Source organism: Notechis scutatus, chromosome Z, assembly GCF_049901735.1.
Source record: "Notechis scutatus isolate UNSWTSFEM ecotype Mainland chromosome Z, rNotScu1.2, whole genome shotgun sequence".
Lineage (NCBI taxonomy): Eukaryota > Metazoa > Chordata > Lepidosauria > Squamata > Elapidae > Notechis > Notechis scutatus.
The window spans coordinates 72,839,466-72,862,842 of NC_142025.1; the positions used below are offsets into that span (position 1 = coordinate 72,839,466).

Here is a 23,377-nt window from a genome sequence, read left to right on the forward strand (position 1 = left end):
GGAGGCAAGGCGACGGTAGCGCTGTTTCCCTGGACAGCGGGTCTGGCGGAGGGAGCCCGCGGCCACCTGTCCTTTCTGCCCCTCGCCCAGCCCATCCCCGTCCCCACGCATCTCCAAATGCGCCGGCAGCTCCAAACACTGCAACGGCACGGACGTCGGGCAGAGGTGCTCGCTCGGCAGGGCTCAGCTCGGAGGACGTGGGCCATTACCTCGCTTCCCTGTCTGCGTATGGGTGGGCGCTATCACTGCTGGTGATGGGTGGGCGCTATCACTGCCATCTTCCATACTTAATGTATGGAAAAAAATTAAAGCACAACAGTATATGAACATTCCAATTTGGCTCTCCACCATGGAAGCATTAATATATCCAAATCTTATCAACTCTGAAAAAATTATATTCTATAAATACATTTTTAATTAAGGATGGTGAATTAAAAACTAAACAACAATTACAGAATCAAGGGGTGGATTTAGATTGGTGGCCATACCTCCAGATACAAACAAGATACAAATAAGAGAACGATGTTAAAACATGGAGTCTAAATAAAGAACCAGCAGCACTAGATAAGATACTAATGGGGACAGACAAAAAACTTATAAAAAAGCTTGTAAGTATCTATTGATGTACAAAATGGAGGAGGAGCAAGTCAAAGAAACAATTATTTTTTGGGCAAAAAAAAATCAGTTATAATATAGAATTAGAGAGGTGGCAAAAACTATGGGATAGGAACTATAAATTAACGATGGCTTCAGCATATAAAGAAAATTTATATAAAATGTGTTATAGGTGGCATCTACTACCGGCAAGATTGGCAAAAATGTTCAGTAATTTGTCTGCAAAATGCTGGAAATGTAATCGAGGGACTTACTACCACATGTGGTGGATTTGCAAAACAATATTGAGGGAAAGTAGAGAGCTGGCTGGAAAAAAATAATTAAACAGAAAATAGATTGGAACCGAGAAGTATATTCGCTGGGCATAATTTCAGAGGGTTATGATAAAGGATCTGCATATTTAATTTTACATATGCTGACAGTAGCAAGGATTAGCTATGCAAAATTCTGGAAAAATGACAATACTCCGCCAGACGAGGAGGTAATTAGGAAAATTTTAGAATGTGCTGAGATGGACAGATTAACTTTAAAAATAAAAGAAAAAGAAGACTGAGAATACTATTTGATATAGAATAAACTCTATGACTGGTTTAAGACCAAGGGTAGAAGTTAGTGAAAGAAAACAATGAATGTTTTATTAAAAACAGAAATGGTGTATAACTACAATATTATATATTATAAGTATTCTTAATAGTAAATGGGACAATATTTTTATAGTACTAGCTATGGTTCTTACTCTTTGTAAATAACAGATTCAGACAAAATACTGTATTCAAATATATTTATTTATAAAAATAAAACAATAAAAAATCTGTACAATAAAAACATCAATATCCAAGATATCTTAAAACAGTGGTCGCCAACCGGTGGGCCGGGGACCACTGCTGCTCCATGAGAAAATGTTGGTGGTCCACAGAGAAATGTCCCCCCAAAGCAATTAATCAGGCTATGCAGGAACACAAGGCTGTGCTGCCCACATGGCCCACCCACCCTTCGGCTGAGTGCAAACATTACCTTGAATAAAGCCACGCAAGCTGGAACTGCAAGGTAAGACCAATGGTGGGGAAGGGAAATCCTCCCCCGGGTAGCTTGCTGACATTGGTGGGAAAGTCAGTTCCATATTCCAGAGCTTCAGTAGTCACAGGACTGGCCCTTTGGTCATCCCAGAGCAGCTCCTCCAGTTCATAGCAGGCCAGTGTACCCAGGTGGAGGAGCACCTGCTCTGGGATGACCAAGGCCATCCTGTGACTACTGCAGCTCTGATATATGGGACCGACTTTTCCACCAATATCAGCAAGCCACCGTCAGTCAAAATTCATATTAGTGGTCCGCGGGATTTGAAAATATGAGTTTGGTGGTCCCTGAGGTCCAAAAGGTTGGCGACCCCTGTCTTAGAAGGTATTCCCTAAATTACAGAAACCTCTAGAACTGGAATATGAAGTAGCTCAGCACTGTGGAACTTAGTTTGTAGGTTATAGAAACTGAAGGAATATCTGTAGTAATATGGCAAAAAATAGGAATAATTAGTAAAGTCATTCTGGGAAAATTGGAGAATGATACAATGGCCAACAGATTGGAAGAGGTAAGTCTGCATGTCAATGCCAAAGAATGGATACTTAACAGAGTGTGCTAACTATTGTACAATTACCCTTAATTTCATATGCTAGAAGAATACTTAAAATAATCTAATGCAGATTAGAAAGAAAGATGCTGAATTTTTAGGAGAAGCTGAAGAAGAAGACATATGTGATAAGTGAGAAAGCCAAAGAATATAAAAAAGAAGTCAATATGTATTTTACTTTGTTGATCATATCAAACAAGCAGCTTTAAAACTAATAATGAAGACTCTTGAAAATACCATGGATAGCCCAGAAAATAATCGATGGATCCTCAAATAAATGGATACAGAGTAATCTAGGCACAAATAACAAGGTTTATATTACCTGCCTGCCAGAGTTAGAACTTGTAACTGCTTACTGGCTCACCACTGATTTTGGCTGTGGAAAGCCAGAAGAAGTTATCTTGTCTAACTACCTCGGGATTCAATTAATGCAGTTCTGTTTTATGACTGCATCACTTAACAAAGGAAATTCCAGTCTCAATTGCCATCATAAATCAAGAACTACCTGTAAAGGAAATATAAAAACATATCAAAATATTAAAATAGATACACCTGCATGAAAATGCAAATATAAACAATTTACCAGTAAAGTTATAAGCAAAATTCATCTAGAGGATGTTCCTATTTATACTCTTAAAATGCTTACTATCTTTAATGAGAGAATATTTATTTTAAAAAGTCTGTATGTGAGCAGTGAGTACAATATATTAATTCATCTACAAGACATGCTAATAATATAATCCTATGTACTTCAAAATACAACTTGAAAGTCTACATGATTAGATGCACCTATCCTTTGCTTCACTTCCAGTATGATCTTCATCAATGAATTTTAATTAAAGTAAATAAGCCCTAATGAAATCAAGGCAGTAGAACAAAAGTCAGCATGTAAATACCAATGAAAATGATTAAATATTTTTAATGGGGACAGGAATACAAGAGATATTTTCCTAGTGAAGCTTTAGCATTTTACTGAATTACAGATAATTATTTTTTTCTATTTACCTTGCCTTAATTATTCAAGCCTCTGCAAATTATTTCTTCTGAAAGAAGGATTAAAGACTATTTAAAAAGAAACTTTTCTCCATTATTACACACTATAATTTCTTTTGACAATAAGTACAAATTAAGTATATATTATATTTGGTACTCTGTAAGGCAGTGGGAGGGGACGCGGTGGCTCAGTGGCTAAGATGCTGAGCTTGTCGATTAGAAAGGTCAGCAGTTCGGCGGTTCAAATACCTAGCACCGCGTAACAGAGTGATCTCCCATTACTTGTCCCAGCTTCTGCCAACCTAGCAGTTTCTAAAGCATGTAAAAATGTATGTAGAAAAATAGGGACCACTTTGGTGGAAAGGTAACAGCGTTCTGTGTGCCTTTAGTCATGCCAACCACATGACCACACAGACGTCTTGGACAGCGCCAGCTCTTCGGCTTTGTAACTGAGATGAGCATTGCCCCCTAGAGCTGGAAACAACTAGTACGTTTGTGTGAGAGGAACCTTACCTTTAAGGCTGTGGGAACAGATACATGCAAAATACTGGAACATAATATTATGAGGATATTTAAAAACATTTTTAGATTTTGAAGAAGTCATATCTGGCATCTTTCTAACCACAAAGGTACCAAACTCAACTAGAAAAATCCATGCACAGGCAATGTTGATTTTTTTTTTCCTTAATCAAGAAGTCTGCATGAAGGTAACAGGATTTTAAAAAAAAACCCTTTTATAATTAATCAGGATTCTATCACAGTCTTTCTAAGTATTGTATATGAAGACAAACATTTTCTTAACAGTGAGAACAATTAACCAGTGGAACTGCTTGCCTTCAGAAGTTTTGGGGGTCCATTACTGAAGGCTTTTAAGAAGAGACAGCCATTTGTCTGGAATTGTATAGCGTCTCTTGCTTGTGCAGAGGGTTGGACTAGAAGATTCTTTGTTAACAACTTTGTTATTCTGTTAAGTAATTCATATAGAATTCAATGTGAATTTTAAGAGAACTTTTGACTTTAGAAACCAAACAAAATTCTTTAATTAGCTAGATAAACTACTGCAGACACTTTTATATACATTTACTGTGTATATGCATGCAAACTTAAAAAATGACTGCTACGCGTAAAAACGTTTTGTATTATTAGAAATTCTGTGCTGCAGCTCTAGTTTTTCTAAAGTATTCTAAAAGTTTTGAAGAGAATTTTGTAGTTGATGTCTCTTTAAATCTCCAGTTTTCTCATTATACTTAACATAACCTCTGTTTAAAGTCCTACTTCAATAACCAATTATTTTGATAGAATCATATTTTATAGTTCACAAAGGCACAAAACAAATTTAGAAATATTTGATGATATTTAAAAATATCTAGAATGGATTTTAGCAAATGCCTTTTGATTTTAGGCTTCAAATAAATTATTTCTACTGCATGGATTTTATAGGATTTGTCAGAGAAAAGCCCAAAGAAATCAAGGTTATTTTGATAATTTTTTTTGTAAAATGGCCAAAAGTTTGGCTGAGAATCCTCAAAGTTATAACTTTAATATATCTTGAAAATATCGGGTTGGGAACAACTAGTTTTCACTGCATAAGAACCACAGAGTGGTGCACTTTTGAGAATCCTCCAAGTTTTCTTGAAATATTTGTATTAAATATGAATTGCATTAAAGTAATAGAGGATAATTTCCAATTTATAGATGGATTTTTAGTATATATAGCCTTACATGTATATTTCCTGAACCAGTAAATTGTAATGATTTAACTAGGAACAGGGACTCTCAGGTTTCACCTTAAACATGAAGACCAGTTTGATATTTTTTTCTCAGACTAAATTGGGCTATCAAACTGTGTGGGCATTCTTAAGGCCTCTAAAGTGGCCCATGTTACACCACTGCTTTGTGGGCTGCATGTTTGCCGTTTGCTTCTGGGTGCAATTCAAAGTGTTGGTCATCTCTTTTAAAGATCCTAACCCTTCTTTTATTTAATTTGTATTTATTTATTTTATTTTATTTATTTTGATTTGTCAATCGCTTACAAGATAATAGGTATAAGTATATACATAGTTATGAATACATGAAATGGGTACATATAAGAAAAATAAAAGAAACAATAGGACAGAGACGGTAGGCACGTTGGTGCGCTTATGCACGCCCCCTACAGACCTCTTAGGAAAGGGGTGAGGTCAATAGTAGACAGTCTAAGGTTAAAGTTTTTGGAGTTTGGAGAAGAAACCACAGAGTCAGGTAGAGTATTCCAAACATTGACCACTCTATTGCTGAAGTCGTATTTCCTGCAATCAAGTTTGGTGCGGTTAACCTTGAGTTTGTATCTATTGTGTGCTCTTGTGTTGTTATAGTTGAAGCTGAAGTATTCATTGACAGGTAAGTCATTGCAATGTATGATTTTATATACTATACTTAGATGAGACCGAAGACAGCGTAATTCAAGGTTTTCTAGGTCTAGAATTTCAAGTCTGGTGGCATAAGGTATTCTACAACGAGTAGAGGAGCGGAGAACTCTTCTTGTGAAATATTTCTGGACTTTCTCAATTGTGCTAATATCAGATATGTAATGTGGGTTCCAGACTGATTAGCTGTATTTGAGTATTGGTCTAGCAAATGTTTTGTATGCTCTAGTTCAGGGGTGGGCAAACTTTTTGGCTCGGGGGCCGCATTGACTTTTAAAATTTGACAGACGGGCCGGGTCAGCACAAGATTTTTTGGGAATCGCCCCCCCCTTCCCCCCTCTTCTTCTTCCCCTCCCCTCGGAGGCCCCCTGAGTCAGGAGTTGCTACCGCCGGCGCGGCTCCGTGCGGCTCCAGTCCCGCATTGCCTCGGGAAGGGAAAGGCAAAAAGGAAGAGCCGCGGCGGTGCTTTGCAACGGGAGCAGTGGCACCGGAGGCTCAGGCTCAGCGGCTCCTGGTTTTGCCTTTTACTTCCCAAGCAACGCGGGACTGGAGCCGCGCGGAGCTGCGCCAGCAGTAGCAACTCCTGACAGCCCCAGCCGGACACCTGAGCGGAGCCCGGGCGGAACTGCCTGTTGCTGCTGCCGGAGCACCGCCGGGTCGCCTCCTCCAAGCAGCCCGCCCGCCCGCCGGGCTTCCCCTCTGCCGCGCGGCTCGGGGCCAGGCGCGAGCGCCCGCGAGTTAAAAGGAAGCCAAAAGTTGCTGGGAAGTTGCTTGGGTGCTGGGAGCAGGCTTTTAAAGTGCCGCCCGAGCAAAGTTTAAGCAGCCCGCCCGCCCGCCGGGCAGAACCCTTCCCGCTCCTCGGCGGGAAGACGCTCCAGCCTGCAAACTTTGCCTTTGCAAAGTTTAAGCCTGGAAGCCCCGGAAAAAAAGGGGGATCGGCGGGGACTCACCTTCGGAGAGGTCGCACTCGAAGGTGATTTCGAACTCCCAGCCGAGGCCTTTGCAAAGTTCTTTTCTTTCCTACCCCGAGAGCGTTCCGCACTGTTTTGCAGCTTTGGGGGCCACGCGGCACAGGGCAATACGCCACGGCCAGCTATTTTTTTTCAGGGGCGGGCCGGATTGGACACACCAACGGGCCGGATGTGGCCCGCGGGCCGTAGTTTGCCCACCCCTGCTCTAGTTAGTAGTGTGATATTACCAGAAAAAAAGCTACGTAGGATTAAGTTAACAATTCTTAATGCCTTTTTGGCTATGTAGTTACAGTGGGCTCTAGCACTTAGATCATTAGAGATGAGTATTCCAAGGTCCTTTACAGAGCTTGAAGGATCATCAACAAGGTAATATTATTATTATTACTAATATTAATATTATTAATAAATATTAATAATAATATTAGTAATATATTCTGGATGCAAATATTCTGCCGCCAGCTCCAAAGCCAGTGCCCTTGGAATCAGGCCTGCTACTAGAATCCTTAATGTCTTTATGCATAGAATGAAGTATATAAGTTTATTCTGTGTCCATAACAGCTGAGCATTAATGAGAACACATCTAGATTTGATACAAGGTTGAACAGATAGCAAAGGCAAGTTAGTTTTATGACTGTTAGCGTGCAAAGAGCAGTAATAAAATTGAAAATACGGCTCATATATCTGCTCAATTGCATTTAATAATCTATGAAAGAGAGGCCAGGTTTTATTTCAATCTCATCAAAAAAACAACTAGAATATTTTAATTCAAATCCAACATCTTAAAAATAAAATATGCTGTTGTCTACTAAGGTAAGATAGGCAATAAAATGCTAAAGCTTCATTAATACTTGCCCTAATAGGCATTAACGTAATGTATATGGTGGATCCAGGATCATACAATAGCAAAGATACTAATTCTATTCACGTACTTAGCTAAACATAGGGAGGGCTCAAACTGGGCAGATTTGGACTGTGAATCCTATTCTCTCTGACCTCAGTGCATTCAGCTAAATATTTAAAGGCACTGGAACTGAATAAATAGATGTGATCCTGAATCCTTATGAAACAGCATGTGGAAAGCTGTGGTCCCATTCAAGTCAGCATTAATTTCTGACTTTTAAGGAAACTAAGGGAATGGAACACCATTCATGATTCACTCTATGCTTTCTTTCTCCACTGCTCTGGAAGTTACTAGACCAAGGAAAATCTGGGAAGAACATGAGTAAGAGTCACGATACCTTTGGCTGCCCCCAACTTTACTATGCATTACATTTTCCTAATTCTGGGGGCTACAGGGTGAGATTAGGTTATTGCAATAGAAGGCAAGACAAGAAACAGTGAATGGAAATTAATCAAGGAGAGAAGCAATCTAAAATTAAGGAGAAATTTCCTAAGAGTGAAAACAATTAACCAATGCAACAGCTTGCCTCCAGAAGTTGTGGGTGTTCCACCACTGGAAGCTTTTAAAAAGAGGTTGGACTGCCACTTGTCTGGAATAATATAGGCCAGTGGTGGCTAACCTTTTTCGGCTCCTGTGCCGATAATTGTGCACGTGCTCGCTTGTGCACACTCGTGTGCCAGCATCCAGAAGGCAATGTGTGCTGGGGCCCCCCATGCCCCTGTGCATGTGCACGCAACTTTCCTCGCACATTGCACATCTGCACATTCATACACGATTCCTCCCACATGCCATGCATCTCTGCACATGCACATACGATTCCCCCTCACACGCCACACATCTTTGCGCATGCATGTGTGATTCCCTTTTGTGTGCAATGCATCTGCACATACGCACACGATTCTCCCTTGCATGCCTTGTGTCTGCAGATAATATTACTTCATATATATAAGTATATTAATATATACTTCATAAAATACTTCATATATAAAGGCCAGAATAATGCAGTGCTTAATTTGATGGAATAGAAATGGAAACTCTGGCTTCAAATCCAATCTCAGCTATGAAACATCTTTGCCTTGTATCATCCGTGCAACATTATATTAGATCAGTCGCTCAGCCCTTAGCCAACTTATTTAACAGGGTTGTCATGGGGAAAAAGGAAGATAAACTATTACCTAGCCTGCCTTGGGAAAATATTAAATATTAACAAACAAAAATATGTATAGCCCAGTCAGACAGATAATAAGGCCAGGCAAATATTAGTAATGTAAGAATTCTTGATCCACTAAAATGGCTGGTGTTGGCATTGACAAAATCTATCTATTCTCTTATGATCATAATACCTGTACTTTATCAAAGCACCACTGAAGTTAATCAAGGAAAAGTTTATTTGGTAATCATTTCTCAACTGCAAAGGTTGTAACAAATTAAAAGATTAATAAAGATGCCAGAATTTCGTAGTATTAATCAATGTGACAAAAAAACCTGTATCATCGTATATAGTTGCTGTGAGAACCACTAAACATTTTTTTTCCAACAGAAGCTGATAAATGAGATGTAAAATCTCCTGTAATGCTGGCCCTGTTCAAATGCTATTTGAAAATATACAATTTGGGGGGGAATGTAACAATTGTTGTGCACTTAGGAGTGCAGTTATTTGTAGAATTTCTTCATCTGTATAGCTGATATTAGGTGATATGATAATCTATATATATATAAAACTGAAATACCACTCACGTATCATCACAAAATCTCCAGAACCATAAAGCCTACAAACTTGAAATTTGACACGTATGTTCCTCTTGGCTTCTAGGTGCTCACTAAGAAAGGATTTTTTCAAAATGACCATCACAGCATTAGTATTTTGTATATTGTTATTAACATGCTCTGATGCTGTTCTACTTCCCCTCCCCACCTAAAAAGAAATCTGTTCCAAATGCAAAACAAGGAGAGGAGAGGAGTTTCAGTTTCAGTTTTAGTTTCACAGCACAAAGCAGCTTTAGTACAGAACAGTTTAACTAAGCCATGCCTAGGCTCCTTGCTGTCTCCTTCTTTTTCACACAGCAAATAGTCTTTCAGTTTCCAAACAGCCTTCAACTCTCTCACACACTGACAGGACGCTAGCCAGATGAATATCTATGGATGCTGGTAGGTAGAGACAGAATTTCTTTTTCCTTATTTTTCTCCCAAAAAACTAAGCCCGACCACATACTTTCATAGCGAAGCACAGGTATCAAGCTAGTTCTGAATATTTTTTATTTTGAACTTCAGAGGGATATTGAACCAAATTCTGTATTTTCTCCGATTTGGAGAAACCGTTGTCCTATTATTGACTTTTATATAAATTTCCACAGCAACACAAGGTAAGTATTCAATGCTATAAAATATTAATCAGCAAGAATAAAAATATATCCTTAACCCATCGTGTCAAAAATCACAAACAACCTTTGTAGATAAAATTATTAGAAAAAGCTTGTTGATGAATAAAGAACCATCTCACAAAATGAAGGTTGTCACAACCTATATTGATTTTTATGAATGCTTGAAGGGGATGGCTGCACTTCCTTCTCTTTCTCATTCCTGCCCCATGCTTGTAATACAATTGAACCTATGATCAGAAAAGCATCTCACTTACTTTATGTAGTACTGCTGCTATGTACTTCAGTCATATCTCTATTTATACTGTAATTCAATCCATATGACTATATTCAAGGATTCCAATGAGAGAGGTATTGTCATAACAATGTTATATGTATCATCAGCAAGAAAATATCAGAAAAAACTTAATATACTTTGTATGCATGCCAAATACTACATATGAATAATCCTCGACTTAAGACTGTAACTGAGCCCACAATTTCAATTGTAAGTTGTAACAAATGCAAAGCAATCATCATCACATGACTATGGCTGATTTTATGACTATATTTGTGACCATTAAGTAAAGGTGACAGCTGTGAAGTGAAAAAAACTTAAATGACCATATATGATAAATGGAAACTACAAAATTATCCTGTTGAATTTTCTCTCATATTATTTCCATTAATTTTAATTTCTAATCTACTCCATACAAGAAAGAATGCAGATTCCTATATTCATCCTTTCTAAACTGCTGCTAGTTTGAGCTACTCCTTTTTCAGTTAAAAGTCCCAAATACTGATTAAAGTGTCTGCTCAAAGGATAGTCACTGAGAAATAAACTTGATCTGAGCAGTAGTATTGAACCTTGCACATAAATCTCTATCTCTGGAGAAAAAGGTCTTCTTTGGTCACTCCTCATATTTTTATTTTCTCAATATAATCTAGGGTGTAATCTTTAATTATTTGGAATCAAAAACCATTGTCAAACATTACTGAGTCATTAAGAAATATATTGGTATCTTCCTTACATATAATACACTGCAATAGTTTTTTATGTGGTATGAGTTTTAAGTATAAAACTATTGTATACTTAATTAAGATCTTAAAATTTTAGTTCTTAAAAAGAACTTAAGATCTAAAAAATGAGTTAAAAAATAACTCATTTACCATATTAATTTTCATAGACCAAAGTATCTATCTCTATATCTATCTCTATATCTATCTATATCTATATATCTCTACCTCTATATCTATCATATGCATATACATACTTGATGTGTATATATTACATTTACATACACAAATTATAGATATATCATTCCTGTGCCATGGCAGGGTCCACTTTATGGCAGGATCCACATATTTATCCATCCATCCATCAGAACAGAAAAGAATCCGATATATGTGATATATGAACTGTGGAATGATTATTGGACAGTTATATAACTATAATCTAATAAACATGTACTGTTTTGTAACTTATTATGTTCTAAAGTAATAGCAAGTCTGTATTTTTTGGCATAAGGATATGAGAAGGAAATGCTAGGTTAACATGACCCAATAGGAACTGGTTAATGATCTATTGTATTACAGAAGGTCATAACAGGACCATAACAGGAAGAAGCCATGAGAACGAGGGTAGTTTCCAAGGACAAGGAAACAAGTGTGGGGTAGGGAAATACATAGCTTGGATAGATTGTGAACCCAGGAAAGGGGCAGAGACTGTATATCTGAACCTGTATATAAACCCCAGCCCTCCTGAGGAAAATGTCTTCTGCCATGAGCAGAACTCCCTTTTGCAAAAGCTTAATAATAAAGCTCTTGTTCACAGCCTCCGGTTGTTTTTTTATTTTTATCACAGAGTCTAAGACAACAAAAGACATAGTTTCAGTTATTATCAATATATTTTGCATTGTTTATTCCACAACCAGGTCTCCACTGAAATTAGTTCAGTAAAATGGGAAATATTTTTTGCCCAGAGTCCAACAACAAAGTAGAAGAGACACCTAGTTTAACTGGTCTTTTGATGCTCCCCCACAAACAATAATAAATTAAATTAAAATTCACTTAAGATCATCTTGAGGCTACATGCAAACAAAAAATATTCATGGGGCTCAACAAAGTCACATCAATTATAGCCTAGTTAAAACTAAAGTTATAAAAAACTGGGTCTCTAAATGTTGTAAAGTTGACAACATATTAAGATGTCTATAAAATAATCAGTTTATTTAAACAAGGTTATTAAAGATGCAAATAAAACTATCAGTACATAATTAGCAAAAATACAAGCTCAGATATTTTCAACTTTTCTTAAAGACAAGAATAAATTAACAAGTGCAAAGCAGATAGACACAGGTGCATGTAGACATAGACATATAAATAACACAAAGAGGATATTTCAATATTGGGGGGGAACAATGCATAATTAATTTATTACATTTTGGCTACAGAATGAATTAATTTATTACATTTTGGCTACAGAATTAAAAAGTCATTAAAGAAATAGTAGAAATGAGATATGCAATACTGGAAATACTAAAAGCTGGATCTGAATAGTGAATCTCATACAAGATTCATGAAATTTGAAAACATATCACAAGAACAATAACATCAATGACATGGAGAATCTCTGTGCCAGCATAACTTATCAAGATTGTAAGAACTGTAAGAAAACTCACCATACACATGTTCATTAAAGTCTTGCAGAATCAGAATAAAAAGAAACAAATAACTTTGAAAACCATCTGTATCAATTAAAGTGAAATATGACCTAAAAACTACCGTATTTGGACAGTGAAATGGTTAATGTATTAATTAGCTGCAACAATTTGACCCAATGCAGTTGTATTACCTAAATATTATAAATATAGTTTGAAAGCAAACTATCTTATTTTAAGCAGAAAGTTGATGAAAGTGCAATGAAAGTAACAGTTGATTCTAAAATGGGAAAGGAAAGGAGGGGTTGTATTCATAGACAAATTATTGCTAAACTTTAATGGAACATTGGTTAGCTTTAGAAGAGTAAGGGCAGAATATTAGCAAACCAGCCAGCTTGCATCTAGTTTTATAATGTCCTTCTTTAAGAGTTCTTGTATTTCAGAATGTAAAGCTGCTTATTTAGTCATGACAATTCCATATTAGAATTGGAGCTTCAAAGACTAATGACAATGTTATTTAAAACTTTGATCTACACTTACTCTCAACCTTCATTTTACCAGTGATAGTGATACTTCTCAGTAATTTTATGAGAACAATTGTTTCAGGGACGACCTACATTTTAAAAATATACTTAGTGCTGATAGAATATATGCAACTATTAGAGCATAATTTATTTTTGAAAATACAAGTCTCTAATGGGATTGGTATCATAATTAAATGTTAAAAGGAATCATAATAGTTTTCCTTTTTAAAAGTTCTGCCTTTTAAAAGTTCTACCATGATCCATTAAGTTTTATTTTCAAATACTTCAAAGTAATTCTCCACTGCAGTTGTTCAGTTATTAAGAACTTAAGGTCAAGAACCTCAAAGGATTGTATTGAAATATAAATTATTCATTTCCCTTCATTTTAAAATAACACAGAAGACTAATCTTTTATTATTTATGCAAACAACATTCTTTTTCCAGGAATTCAGCATATCCTGTCTCTCAAATGTTAAAAGATTTGTTGGATTTTACTAAAAAGTCCCAGTGCAGAAATAACACTTAATTAGGATAGGGATGATCTGAATGCAGTGTTCCTGTTCAAAACACTTTGCCTAATAGAGCTTTGTTATTTCTTATGTTCTCGCTTGTAGAGAACTTTCTGAAATATTAAAACAATCCTCCAAAATCCTAATAAGGAGCTAACTATACCTTACTGCTCTTGTATTAAGATCCATCAGACATTAATTAACTATCTGTTTAACTATCTTAAATATTTTGAGTTAGAATCATATGCATCCTGAGTATTTCATATTATTTACCCTTTGAAAAAGTCAAGTTTAAATAAAAAAAATAACCTAAGAGCTTGAAAATATGATGTCAATGCCTTGCAGTCTTACCAACTAGTAGTCCAACTAGGAACACAGCCAGATAAACTAATTATATATTATATCAAGCTAAATTAACAAAACCTTGCATGTCTGAAACAGAAACTGAAATAGAACTGCCCCACCATCACCATCACCTATTTAGCCCAAACTTATTGTCCAGCTCATTTTGCACCTGTAGGCTATAATGTCTCTTATATGACCATTCCCAGGTAGCATTTCTTTGCCCAATATCCCATATTCATTCATAAATACCATTACACTGCCCTTAGGAAATAGAAAATAGAACAGTTTATTTATTGGTTAGTCTTATGACCATATCAAAAGAAAAATAAAGAAAAATAAAATTGATTCCAGGATAAACTATATAGAAAGTAATACAGTGATAAATTGAACAACAAATGAGCAATATTTTCAATGGCTGGGGTAGCACATAAGCAAGCCAGAGGGACATGATAGGACAAGCTAGATTTGGTCATGGAATCCAATAACTCAAATCTTTCTCTAGAGTAGACCTTTCTTAATTGTGACAGATTCATTGATAGGCATTTTCCAGATTGCAAAATATTTTGTTTCTTAGACACCAACTTAAAAAATTGTTTTGAACCTATAACTCTATCCAAGTTTGTGCATTGATGTCTAAAACTCCCTGTTTTAAAAATTCCCTTGTCTGAGAATGAGGCCACTGAGAATGAGTAGAAAACACATGCTGTGTAATAACTTTGGCAAGTTGGGCTGAACCATACTTACCTGTTCTTGTTAAGCATCTTTTAGGAAATCTTTCATAAAACAGATCTTCTGCTAATATGTGAAAACTTCAATTATTAAATAACGAACTAGACTACTGGTCTTTTAAGCTTTATATGCTTGAAGTACAGTATTATGGAGAAGTTGGGAATTTTCCAGAAATATCGGATTTAAATTCCCATATTCTCTCTAGCAGAGTACGCAAGATCTTAAGAAGGTCTATTACAAATGCAATGTTACACTATGACAGAGATTTCTTGCAGGACCTCCTAGACTAGATGTTTAATCCTGTTTTCCAGAATACCAATCTGATTTAATGTAAAATTAAAAAAATCTTACTATTTCCTAAGGCCCAATTTTAGAAAAAAATCATTCCATAGTAATGTTTAATTTGCAACACTTAAAAATAGAATTATTATTATAATTGTATTTATGTCACTATACTAATGTTAACACGTTATGAGTTTTATTTCTCAATGAATCTTAAATGACACAATATCATATAATAGAAGCCAGGTATTTATAAACAAAATATAAGTAGCGTCAAGATCTTCATATTACAAATGGTAAAGATGACAAAGAAAACAACCTTTATGCCATCTAATAATGATGAAACTCAATCTCATGTTCCAAGGGTCCTGGCCAAAGATAAATTTAGATACCCTCATTCTGACAATTGACTCCTGACACTGATCTAGGGATGTTAAGCAACAATTTCTGAGCAATATTGAAAGAAAACATTTAAGTACTATTTCAATGTTCCACAGTGCCCTAGTATGAAGTAATTCCAGAAAAGTAAAATGACAGCAAGAAATCCTATTTAAGTTCTCTTATTTCTTAAAATAGGGACTTCACAATACCCGCATGATTTCTGGTTCAAAGGCTAGCAGGGAGAGATTTGACAATATAGATATAACAGAAAACCAGGTGGGAAAGGATGGATAGGTAGGAAGGAGGGAGGGAGGGAGGGAGGGAGAGACATGCAGCAACAAGTTCAAATTTAACTCTTTTTTCCTCTACCTGTCTATCCTATCAAAAGACAAGGAGTTAATGCATCATTAATGTAACTAGCCTGTCTGCACTCAGATTCTTGATAGTCCTTCCAACCCTCATACCAAGATTACATGGTAACATCTGCCGTAACCTAATCAATTCCTAGCTAGAATAAAATTTGAAGTAGACAGTTTACAACAAACACTTTTACAGTTCAGTTTTTGCAGCTTTTTTAATTCAACAGGACATCTTCTTAAGGCAAATGTAGGCAAAGCTGAAGCATTAATAAAATTGCATGTTTATATATAATATATCTCCATTATAAATTGTTCTGATAAATGAATCTTGCAACAAATTAGCTTTTGTTATTGTTGTCTAATCATAGCCAAAATCCTAATTTGCTTCACTTTCTATTTTTCTGGCTGTTGAAAACTCAATAAATGAGTCTTGGAAAGAGGTTTTTGGCTCAGCTTACAGATGCTGTAAGAAACTTAAAAATAAGAATTTATAACCAGCATTGATTTTCCCATGAAAATAACTTCAAACCTCTCATGATATATACCGTATTTGCCGGCGTATAAGATGACTTTTTTGCCCTGAAAAACATGCCTCCAAGTGGGGGGTCGTCTTATACGCCGGGAGGACTCCGACTCCCACTTCGAGCTTGAGTTGCAGCCGGGAGGGAGGCTGGGGGAGCGGTGTGTGTGTGTGTGTGTGTGTGGCGGGTGTCACTGCGCCACACGCTGCACAACCTTTCCCCCTCTTCCTTCCTTAGCGGTGTGGGGAGGAGAGGATTCGAAGATCCTCACGTGCGGCGTACTTTTCTTTTTCTTTTTTTCTTTTTGCACGCAGGTTTTGCATGCAGGCGGCTGTAGGTTAAGGATGGGGAGCCCCGGGTGGGTTATCAGGTTTTACGGTGCTTCCAACATGTGCGAACGGTGGGAGAGCGGAGAAGAGAGCGAGCGAGTGCCCCGCTGTGTGAAATCCTGCCGTCAAAGCAACACTGGGGGAGGCAGGGTATAAATTTACCAGGTTAATGTAGCAATGGTGATTAATGCCCAGAACATGGTTTGCGGGTTGGGGTGTGTGTGTGGTGGTGGTGAGGAGAGGTTGTCCTTTGAATGCGGAAAAGTAGGTGTGACCTTGTGTAGGAAAATAAAGAGATCCTTTTAGCGTGTTTGGCTTCTTTGCCTCCCTCGTTCGTTTTGACGTGGAGATAATGGCCTTCGGGCGGGAGGGGAAGAAAACGGTAGCTGGATCATTTCAAATTTCACTTACTCTCCTGCCTCACTTCAATATGTCTGAGCGACTCCAGATACTGGAAGACTTTTTGAATGAAAGTGTTACCTCCATTTTTTTTTTTTAAAGAGGGCCACTTTGGGAAAATAAAAGATTCTAAGGAATTCCTTGTTTCTTGATTAAAGAGAAGGCATTGAATATACTGTTCCTTGGCAGCCTTTTCAGTGTCCGGGTTTTTGGTGTGTGTGTGTGTGTGTGTGTGTGAGAGAGAGAGAGAGAGAGAGAGAGAGAGAGAGAGAGAGAGAGAGAGAGAGAGAGAGAGAGATCAGCTGTATTGAGAAGAGAACGTTTCCTGTGTTCTCATTTTATTTACAACATATTTTACGCTTAATGGTAAGCAATGAAAAATATTTTTAAAACTCATTTCTAAACTCCATAGCTATTTGCATATTCTTGGTTCAAAATTGGATTAGCTCATTTCAAAATTGTCCAAAGCAGAAAAGTGCGTCAAAAAAAAAAAAGTGCAAAAGTGGAAGGTGTGTGGAAGAGGGGGTAGTCTTATACGGCGAGTATATAACAAACTCTATATTTTGAGTGGAAATGTTGGGGGGTCGTCTTATACGCCCAGTCGTCTTATACGCCGGCAAATACGGTATATATATCTAAGGGTACCATGTCATATAGTGCTTCTTCGAATCCCACAGATCCATAACTGAAGAAAGGGGAAACTATTTTAAAAACTGTTAATGAAACCAGCCAACTTTCTTGGTAACTTTCTGAAACAAATATCCCCAAAATTATAATGGCAACAGATGAACCAAAGTTTATTACAAACTTAATTAGCAAATATTTCTAAGATTCTCTTTCCCACATAAGTGCATCTACCTTATTGGTGAGTGGGAACTGACACTTAAAATTCAGAATTTGCTTCATCAGTTAACTAGTGCTGTTGGCGAAAAAGGGAAGATTTATTTATTTTCACCTGAAGTCATAAAGCTGTTAGTTGTAGTGATTTATAATATAGGTGGGCTTATGTGACTAAAGGTTACCTATTCTATACTAAAACATTGCTCAGTAGAGAAAGCTTCTTGATAGCAAATAAAAGTCCATTTTTTTCTCTGACATTCTCATTTTCAAATACAGATTTATTATTATGGTTGATTGCAGTCATCCAGATGTTTAGACTGGCATATTCACAGACTTTCTATTTTTTGTTGCAAGACTCTGTATTTTGTGATTTTCTCCAATTTTTTCTCTTCTATTCTGCTGCCTCTAAGTATTGCAATCTCCACTATACAGACTTCTTTTTGGTCTTTCTTATCAACAATTCTTAAATTTAGGATATTATATGACAATTCTAAAGTTCCAAAGCACTTTAGCGTCTTCATTCTTTATTGCGTTGCCTATTATTATCTGTTCACAACATTGTGAAGACACCGATACCAGTTTTTCAGCTGGTATTGGCCTTCATAAGCATCAAAATTTTCCCAAGAATTATCAGTATATTTACAGATCCAAGAAGTGTGGTGTTTTACAATTGACTGATGGAACTCTACAAAGGTGTGATAAATAGTGAATAGTCATCAGTTTTCTTGGTTTTTTTGTTTTCACTGTTGAGTTTAGCTTGTGTTCAATTAAAAATTCCATGGGTATATTTCACAGGTATTGCCAATGTCTTTGATGGCATTTCCTCTGTTCAATTTTGCCTTTAGCAATTTTCTCACTTTTCGGATATATTCTTTACTTATTAAATTTTAACTTTTCCATGCTTAATATTGTCTAAAGTGTAAAATGCCCAAATATCATGCTTCATCCTGTTAGTTCCTGATGGATTTGTGCATCAATTCCATTATTGCGTTTGATTTACTATGATTTTATTTTATTTCTTTGCTACTGTAGCACATTTTTCTAGGACAAATTCTGTTGCTATATCTGTGCTAAAATTCTTTCAGTATTTGTCAATGACCTTGATTTCTGATTTCCCATGCTTTGAAAAGTTGCTAAAACACTCTCCATGAATCCAGACAGCAAAAACAAAAAATGCATACATTAATTCTTACCTTTATTCCACAAATGATAAAAATGGTCTTCATTCAAAGGCTGATTAAGAATCAGAAGGCAAAACTTTAGGTTTCCTGAAAGACAGGTAATATTGACAAATTGTTTTCAGGATTTACAATTCTACAATTTGCTTCCTCTCATCTTACAGCTAAAATAACAGAAATATCACATTACTATATTATTTCTGGAGAAATGGGCAAACTTTACATCAAATTGCATAACGATTAGAAAGCAAACAGTCTTTTGAATATGTTTTACAAAGAATATGTTTAAAAACTCTGATAAGGACATATGGCACTTGTATTAATGTAGTACATGAAATCAATTAATATACCATATTTCCCTGAAAATAAGACCCAGTCTTATATTCTTTTAAGCCCCCAAATAAGCATTCAGGCTTATTTTCGGGGAGGTTTTATTTTTTTACATGTACAAGAGGCAGCAAGCCCACCGCCCCATCCCAATACCTACTTGCCTGTGACTGCAATGACCACAGTTCTCTGCCCGCCCTGGCCTCCACCTGCCCTGCTTGCTGACCCTTCTGCTGGCTGACTGCCAAACAGCTGACTATGCTGCTCTGGACTCGCAGGGTCTCTTCCCCAATCCTGGCAGCGCTGCTTTCAGTCATCCTGCTAGACTGCTCCAGCCTGGTGCAGGGCAAGTTGTCCCAGATCTATGACCTCTGGAGTGCCCCCTGCTGCCAATGGAGCTGCGCCACCGTGAACAGCCAGCATGAGATCTAGTGCCTACCAGGGCCAGGACCTGAAGAGCGCCATGCTCAGCTCATAGCCTGGAGCACCAAAGTAGACCTGCAGGAAGGTGCTCAGCAGCCCAAAGGTGACAGCGGGTAAAGCCCCACCAGTAGCTGCTGGTAAAGGGCCCTGGCAGGCCAACAGAAGTGGAGGAAACTTTGGAGATCGTAAATCTTGGCTGACTCATCCCATACCAAGTAGGAGCAGCCCAGCAGGGTGGCCGAGAGCAGCAGGGCCAGCAGGGCAAAGAGCTCCTACGAAGCCAGCAGCAGCACCGGCAGTCACTCGTGGCAGTAGCTGCAAGCAAGTGGCAAGTGCATCAAAAGCAAAAATTAGGACTCCCAAAATGTATTTACAGCAGCTGCTGGACATGGAGTGGGCGGCCCTGTGCCTCTGTCTGCTGCCTGCTGCCAGTGCATGCTTTGGAAGGAAAATAAAATTAAATCCTGAAATCTCTCCATCTTTGTGCAAATCCGAACAAAGGCAATAGCAGTTGTGCCTTTTCCCTTCCAAAATATGCCAGTGACCTGAATAAAGCCTGGCTTGACCTACTCTTGAAACACCTCCTGGCTCTTCTCCAAGGGGAGGATGGCTCTTCTCTGCATTTCGCCACCTTCTGCAGTGCAAGAGGAAGCAGGCAAGTTTTGCTTTTTTTTTTTTTTTTTTGAGGTGTTAGCCGCTTGTTTGCAGCAACTTGGACCACTGTGGGTGGCACTGGCAGCAGGCAGAGACTTGCTTCTCCCCCCACTCTTTTATCCTCTCCTTCAGCCCAGTCTAGCCCTCCACCCAGCAGCTAAGGATGACTCTCTACGAGGCCTCTCAGGAGACACAGTGTGCAAACAAAACGAAGTGCCATGAGTCCTGGCATCCTTTCCATTTGTTCCCCATTCCTCTCTCGCCCCTTCTCCCTCTCTGGGAACTGTGTTGGGGGAGAGGAAAGCCATCAAGGGGATGCTGGCAAGACACTCCCGGGGAAAGGATGAAGCAGCTCAGCTGCCAGAGCCCAAAATTTTAAGGCAGAAAAGCAAACGAGGGGGGATTTCAAAGGCTCTGGAGATAAAGAGCAAAGCTCTTCTGCTTGGCCTGCAAGTGAGTGCTGAGGCCAACCCTGCGGGATGCGATCTGCTGCTCCATGCAAAACCTTGCAGTGGAAGGAAAGAAGGGAAAGAAAGTGAGAAATCTGTGTGTGTTTTTGTGTGTGAGAGACAGAGAGAGCATACCACTGCCAGCCATGGTATACAGTAACTCTCTGAGGTTGGATCAAATTTCTCTCTCTCTCTCTCTCTCTCTCTCTCTCTCTCTCTCTCTCTCTCACACACACACACACACACACACACACAGTTTACTCTCTGCTTCCGTCAGTGCTGGTGCCATCCCAGTACGTATTTTAAGGAAGAGGTATGTATTGTAAGGAATAAATTCTGCAGTCTCTCACTGCTGCCCTGCAAACCCCAGCATAAACAACTGCAGCTGTGCCTTCTCCCTTCCAAAACACGCCAGGATATAATCTGAATAAAACTGGCAGCAGTGAAATAGTTCCCGAAGGCGGGGGGCAACAAACAAGAAGGCACTCACAGCACTTTCAGGCGCTGCTGGTGACTTTAGTAGCGGCTTTTGCACTTTATTTTTTGTATGTTATGTCTCTCGAGAGATCTCGTGGAGAGGCGGGAAAGCCCCTCGTCCTTAGCTGCTGCTTAGGTGAAGCTTTCCTGACCCTCTCCCGAGTTGCCATAGGCAGGGAGATGGGAAATCGAGCCTCGCAGCTGCATCAAGGAATTTACTCCTCAGTCATAACACAACACAGTCTGGCTAAGCAAGCCAAAGCCATCTCCAATGGATACCAGCAATGCCTGGAGGGAGTAACTTCTACAACCCACGAAATTTCCTCATTGGGGAATATGATAGGTGACACACTTTGGGGGGAGGGGGAAACAGAGTTAGAGGCAAGGCATGATGGGGATGTCTTTACTGTAATGCTGACATGGTCCTCCTAATAAAAGATTGGATTTTTATTGCCAGGTGGCTTGAGCCTCTTAACTGTGTTAGGGCATTGTCCGGAATCCAGACACATGGTTTCTCTCCCCTCCCATTTCTCCTCTGCTTCAGCCCAGCCTAGGTCTCTTCCTCCCACCACCACCCCATCCCCACTGAGGGTGGCCAGTTTCAAAGGGGATGGGAGGGTTGGGACAAATCTACAAGGAACAGACCCTTCCTTCCACACTGGCTTTCTGCAAGCAAAGCCGAGGAGCAGCCAACAAAAAGGCAGTCCTCGAGCGACCACTCTTCCTTTCCCTCCTTCCTTCCTTCCTTCTGAGGTGAGGAATGAAAACCCTCATCGTTTCCAGCCACCGTCCTACCACCTGTCTTTGCTTGCAAAGTATGCAGCAGAGTTGGAGCACCAGATTGGACAACAGGGGCTGAGCGTGCAGGGGCCACAGCATGGTGTCACCCCCACCCCACCACCTGCCTTCCCTTGCCTCACAGTGGTGGCATCAACAACAGGTGGAGGCAGAGATGCGGGTGTTGGTGGGGAAGGCACACAAACTGGCCCACCGGAGGTGCCACATGTTTGCTCAGTAGAGATTTAGGGACTAGCCAGGTGGGCGGCGCCCATGCAGTGGCTGAGCTTCAGGGTGCCACCCTGAGCAGTGCCGAGCTGGAAGCAGGGGAGGGTCAGTCCCCTTACCCAGTTGCCTCTCACCATTTCTTATCAAATGTCTGTCTGTCTCTGTGTGTGTATGTGTGTCAGAGAAGAAACCCTTGCAAACAACATTGCCTGCAATTCAGCTGGCTCAGCTGATCCGCGGGCCGCAGTTAAGGGGCCGAGCAGCCATGATGTGATTGGGAAAAGGCTGCCTCCTATGCGGACCACGCCCACCCCCATTACTAGGGCTTATTTTTGGGGTAGGGTGTATATTAGGTCCACCCCAAGAAAATCAGGGGAGGCCTTACTTTTGGGATAGGGCATATTTTGAGGGAAACATGGTAATTAGAAAGTATATTAGCCATAGATTTACAGGTTTCACAGTTAGTGAAATGAAGTATTAGACTGAATCTTATAGAGAAGACTAATCACACTTCTCAGACCAGTTCCTTTCACGATGTGCTTAACAATAGATATAGTATTCATCAGAGTCATTGGCTGGTATAAAATAACAATGTGATAGAATCCTATATTCACCACAGATACAGACAGTATTAGCATACTGCAATATCTATGCTACTATGCATAGCAACTCTGAGGTTCTTTTATTTACATGTTTACAATGTTCTAAAACATTACAGAAAATTAAAATAGTAGTGCATTGCACCACAGCAAGCAAGATATGCATCGCAACAATCTTCTGCACAAGATGTATGGCATGTCTAAACCAGTTTTAGTGTAAACCCAGCTGATTGCTAGCCCCCTCCCAAAGATTCATGAACTCATGTGATAATGCTTGGGGGATCCAGTGGGAAAATTCTTGTGGGGATGCAAGGGGCAGAAAGCATAGCATGAGGTGTCTCAGGGTAGGGAGAGGACGGGATAGGCGGGCTAGTCTGTACTAGGGCTCCAAGAGCCTTCTCACCAAAATGTTGCACGTAATGACCACCATATTCTCATATCTCAAAAATCACCTCTCTATTTAAGCATACTTTCTAAAAATACTTTGAAACTAACGGCATTATTATCATCGTTATCATCTGGGT

The 23,377-nt window shown here is 38.8% G+C and overlaps 1 protein-coding gene across 7 annotated transcripts in view; it reads right to left on the reverse strand.

The window, feature by feature from the left end:
• TPK1 (thiamin pyrophosphokinase 1) overlaps positions 1–23,377 on the reverse strand; it is a 397,642-nt gene that overhangs the window by 293,966 nt on the left and 80,299 nt on the right. For all 7 annotated transcript variants that reach the window (XM_087945983.1, XM_087945977.1, XM_087945980.1 and 4 more), the window contains exon 3: positions 18,935–19,009. In XM_087945983.1, coding sequence (XP_087802109.1) covers positions 18,935–19,009 — 75 coding nt within the window. The remainder of the gene's footprint in view (positions 1–18,934; positions 19,010–23,377) is intronic.